The sequence below is a fragment of the Opisthorchis viverrini genome (genome assembly GCF_000715545.1).
Source record: "Opisthorchis viverrini unplaced genomic scaffold opera_v5_292, whole genome shotgun sequence".
NCBI lineage: Eukaryota > Metazoa > Platyhelminthes > Trematoda > Opisthorchiida > Opisthorchiidae > Opisthorchis > Opisthorchis viverrini.
Genome location: NW_008751945.1, coordinates 660,085 through 664,456, shown reverse-complemented (window position 1 = coordinate 664,456; position 4,372 = coordinate 660,085). Strand labels below are relative to the sequence as shown.

General features: G+C 47.2%; 2 protein-coding genes across 2 annotated transcripts in view; one reads left to right on the top strand and one right to left on the bottom strand.

Moving 5' to 3' along the window:
* Positions 1-7: 7 nt before the first annotated feature.
* Positions 8-4,372, bottom strand: part of T265_14893 (hypothetical protein) — a gene marked incomplete at both ends in the record, with an annotated part of 71,954 nt that continues 67,589 nt past the window's right edge. Inside the window, 3 exons of the mRNA XM_009175706.1 lie at positions 8-1,617; positions 1,640-2,777; positions 3,098-3,319. Of these exons, the coding sequence (XP_009173970.1) occupies positions 8-1,617; positions 1,640-2,777; positions 3,098-3,319 (2,970 nt within the window). The remainder of the gene's footprint in view (positions 1,618-1,639; positions 2,778-3,097; positions 3,320-4,372) is intronic.
* T265_09591 (hypothetical protein) overlaps positions 4,138-4,372 on the top strand; it is a gene marked incomplete at both ends in the record, with an annotated part of 36,023 nt that continues 35,788 nt past the window's right edge. The window contains one exon of the mRNA XM_009175700.1: positions 4,138-4,183. Coding sequence (XP_009173964.1) covers positions 4,138-4,183 — 46 coding nt within the window. The remainder of the gene's footprint in view (positions 4,184-4,372) is intronic.

Below are 4,372 nucleotides of genomic sequence, written 5' to 3'. Positions count from 1 at the left end.
GGCAAACCACGGTTTTCTGAAGCTGGTTGAGTTTTTCCATCGTTTGCTTAATATGCTGTTGCGGATGTTTCTCCTGTGTGTATGTTGTTCCGTCTGGTATGTCCTTGGTGTTAGGACTATTTGGTTGTTTTTGGGCTTCTTTAGTTTCTCCTTTCCCCGCAGCTAATTGGGTGTTAAGCGGAATAATTGTTTGACCTGCTAATCGGGGTTTTGTTTCGGCGTCGTCATTCTTGAATTTTTCGGGTTGTATTTTACTAGCTTTTTTCGGTGTCTTCGCGCGGGGTTTCTTGCTTTTTGTTCGTTTTCGGTGGATGTCCCTTTGCACGGTTATCCATTCTGTATCATTTCTGCCATAGTCCTCTTTGGTTTCGGTGTTGATGCTCTGCGAATTTTCTTGTGTGATTGGCAATGGGGTGTCTGTTTGAGTTCTTCTTGCGTGATGTGTAATTTGTGCGCGAGTTGTCGGCATACCATCCATAACAACTGTAGGGACGGTTGACTGTTTTATGGGCATCCCATTACCGGAACGTATTAAATCTTTGTCAGTTTCTTTTTCAGGAGTGCGTGATTCTTCAGCCACACCGTTTTCGTTGGAACTCTGAACGGCAGTCGGTTGTAGGGCTGGACGCATGCCCAACCCATTGACCGGAGCGGGTAACAAATCAGACGCTGGATACGAAGGTGTGGATGAAGCTAATGGCTGCGGAAACAACGATCTGAGAGGCTGATGAGACTGTTTTGTCGAATGCTCCAGTCCGTTTCGTACTTCTGGAACCATTAAGTTTGAGAAAGGACTCGAAGCTGACACTGCAGGATGGATTTGGGATGACTCGTCTAGGTGATTTAATTCCTCATCTGGAAGCGGATTGCTGCCGGCTTCTTCGGAAGCTGAAGAGTTCGTTCGTGATGCGATCCGAGAAACTTCATAGGTTCCGGGAGGTGTCTGAGTTAAAAGTTCAATATGAACTTCAGTGCTCACGAACGGCTTCACTTGGGGTCTGTCGTGAACTGAAACAGTCTGCTGGCTATCCACCCGACCACGTTCGGTAGTTGCGTGACCATTCTGCCTGTTTTCCGTTGTGCCAATGAAAGCAACGGTGTTTTCGGAATTTTTCTGTTGTTTTCGATGTCTTCGCTTGTCACGTCTGTGTTTTGTGAGATACGACTTCATCAACTGTGCTTGTCGAGCTGCATTCAACAAAGAGGTTGGTGTGTCAACTGCAGGTGATTTTTCGTCACCCGGAGCCCCGGAAATGTTCACCTTCACAGGATCTACATTTTCCTTAAGATCAACCGGAGAAAGGGCAGGTGGTGATTTCAGGTCATCAGCTATTCCAAAGGGAGCTGGATTTTGATCAACTCCTGTTTCTTGTTCTTGTTCAGATCGCTGTTCGGGAGTTCGGTAAATGGGCTTATCTTTGTCTCGCTTCAGTTGTGACTGTGAACGATTTCCGCTCAAAAGACGTTGAATTCCAAACTGATCGTCAGAGGGGGAGAGTGCCATCTTCGTGTCAGCAGGAAGTGTAGGTAACTCATTACAAACGGATCGAAAACCAGACCCTGATTTGAGGCCGTCAAACCCCCAAAGGGGAGCTGATTTTTGGCCATCGTCAGTGTCTTCGGNAAACAGATCGAAAACCAGACCCTGATTTGAGGCCGTCAAACCCCCAAAGGGGAGCTGATTTTTGGCCATCGTCAGTGTCTTCGGAGGTTTTTCCGAGCGCAACGACACCTGCTTCCTCCGAGTGCGGTGCTTCCGCTATTTGAGCGGAACGGTCCCCGTTCAACATACACTCAGCGTGATGCTCACCTGAGGGATTGCTCGAATCCAAGACCGATTCACCGGTCGCGTACTTTATGTCAACCGAAAACGTAAATTCTTTGTGTTCCACCGACAAGAAAGAAGTTTTGACTCTGGACTCGTCGGATTTGCGAACAGAAGCAAACGGTTGGTCCATCTCCATAGCTTGGTCTTGTTTAGCTAAATGTTTTTCAGTCGTTTTGGATGATCCATTGTGCACAGCCAAGTGGTGTGATGGCTCTGTCACCCAGGCGGAATGGTTCTTTTCCTGCATGCGCTCACCGTCATCGACAGGATTATTCAAACCGGAGACAGATAAATTACTCGAAGCCTCGGATACATCTCCGATAACAGAAAACATCGAATCTTCGGCACCGATTGACGCAGAAGCAAGCTGAGCTGGGCAGGCCAGCCTGCGGACAGAAATTGGAGCTTGAGTAAAGTCGATAGCTTGTTCCGATCTGTCGGCCTGCGCCAAATGTAATGTTGCTGTTGTCCGAGTCGAGTGGGTTCCATTCAGTAAACGCTCGCCTTCAAGATGATCACCAAGATGGATGTGAATGTCTGAAGATGATTCAGTGGAGCTCACTGAACTTCTTCCGTTCAGACTTTTGACAAAATCGTGATCCAAGACGTCTCGTCCATTCTCTGACCCAGATCCTAATCTTTTCAGCTCAAGTTGGGATGATTCTCCCCGGGGTCCAACCCATAACTGTTCCAAGGATTTTGCCTTCGCCCTCAACTTTACCACTTGGGGCAGTTCACAGGCACTCAACTGTCTGACTCGTTCCATCAAATTCTCATAGCATTCCGTCATGCTAGTGTTACAGTGCCATTTGACTCGAATCGCCGAATGGGATGACCTTGTATCCTCGATCCCAGCCGGTTCACGATGTTCAATCAGATCCTTCCTCAAACGCGCGTAGAAGTGAACCAGCTCGATGAATACTTGGCGCACTTGTGCATCCATGGATAACTGAAATTGATCGAAGACAGGGGAAGACATATTAGAAATGTTTGTGACAGGGTAAAGGATCTACAGCCTTCGCACTTGAGACGGATTCTTCAAGCCTTAGAAGGTGTCAAACACCCTTAAGTTCATGAGAGCTAAAAAGGGATGACTTGTGTGAGCTTTCTAGGTTCATCGCTTATTGATTGGAAGATTCGTATGCACAGGGTAAGGGTTTTGATGAACGTAGGAACTCAAAAACTTCTTGTCTAGTCCATCTGAATAACTCATATGTAATTCTGAGACAAGACAGACCCAAAACACCTATGGGTAGAGTGAAAGCATACCTGTTCTTTGGATACAACCGTACGACACGTCGCCCATTCCTCTCGAGCTCGTTTACATTCGGGATAGACGCAGCTATGAGAGCCCAAAAGGTCACGCAAATTCAACCGTTTCCGCCGCAGTTCTTCCGCGTTTAGACGACTTGAGGGTTCGAATGATGTCTTAGAGAATTGGGCAGGGCTGCGCACATCAGGTATCGATTTTACATCGGTGGCTCCGTTGAACTACAGGAAAAAAAGAGGAAAAGATTCTTCATTATTGGGGCATAGTTAGACACACGCACTATGTGAAAATGGCGTTTTCTGTCCACAACTTGCCTTGGATTTCAGTCGATCACAGGAGGTCCATGCCCGGAGCAAAACCGCGGTATTGCGCTTCCCCCTCCCCCACCGAAAAAGAGAAACATTCTAGGGGATACCATATTTTTAAATGAGATTTCGTTCCGTTAGTGAAGCCAATCTATGCTGAGAAGCTGAGTGGCACTGTACAGCTGTTTTATCCTCGTTGGGAATCGTCAGCAGTGCGGTTTTTCTCTTCAACTCCAGGAGGTTGTGTCTGATTCGCGACCTTCCCGGTTGGTAGCTTGAATCCTTGACCATTCAGCCACGACCAGCAGGGTATCATATTGTTCCTTCCACAAGGGTGTCTCCCCATAGGTGACCGATATAAACCACATCGTTTGTTTTCTGCACTCTGATTCATATCCAAGTGTTTTTTAGCGTCTCTCCCGGGAATGGAACAGAAATTTTCACTTTGTTTTAAGTGAAGTACTCAACATGCTTGCATATTCCCAGATCACAAATGCTAGCGCGCCTCGGTGAATCTGTCTACTGGCTTTTAGCATTCAGCAACCGGGCCATTATCAACTAGGGTTCCTTGTTCTGGCTAAATATGACGTCATCAAGCAGACGGGGACTTGGAGACCCTCGGACAGAGTGGTAGTTATTTGAAATTCGAAAATTATTGAGTTATCGCAAGTCGTTCCCTCTCACCTTTTAGCTTGTTGCTTTTCATTAGTGACGCGACTCTGAAATCAGCCAACATGCGCCCTACACGCGTAACCAAGGCTAAATTGTCGGCCGAATCAAGTTAGTATATCAGTTGTGGGCGCCAGTTAATCAACCAATCTGGGCAGAGTTTGAAGAACCATAGAATGTCGCCTCTTCACTCCTGAGAGGTTCGCCTCCTCGAGGGTGTGTTAGAAAAGCCCGTGTCAACAAACCTCTTTCCTCAACGGTAGTGTGTTCTCTTAAAGCCGGGGGGGGGGGGGAGTGTCT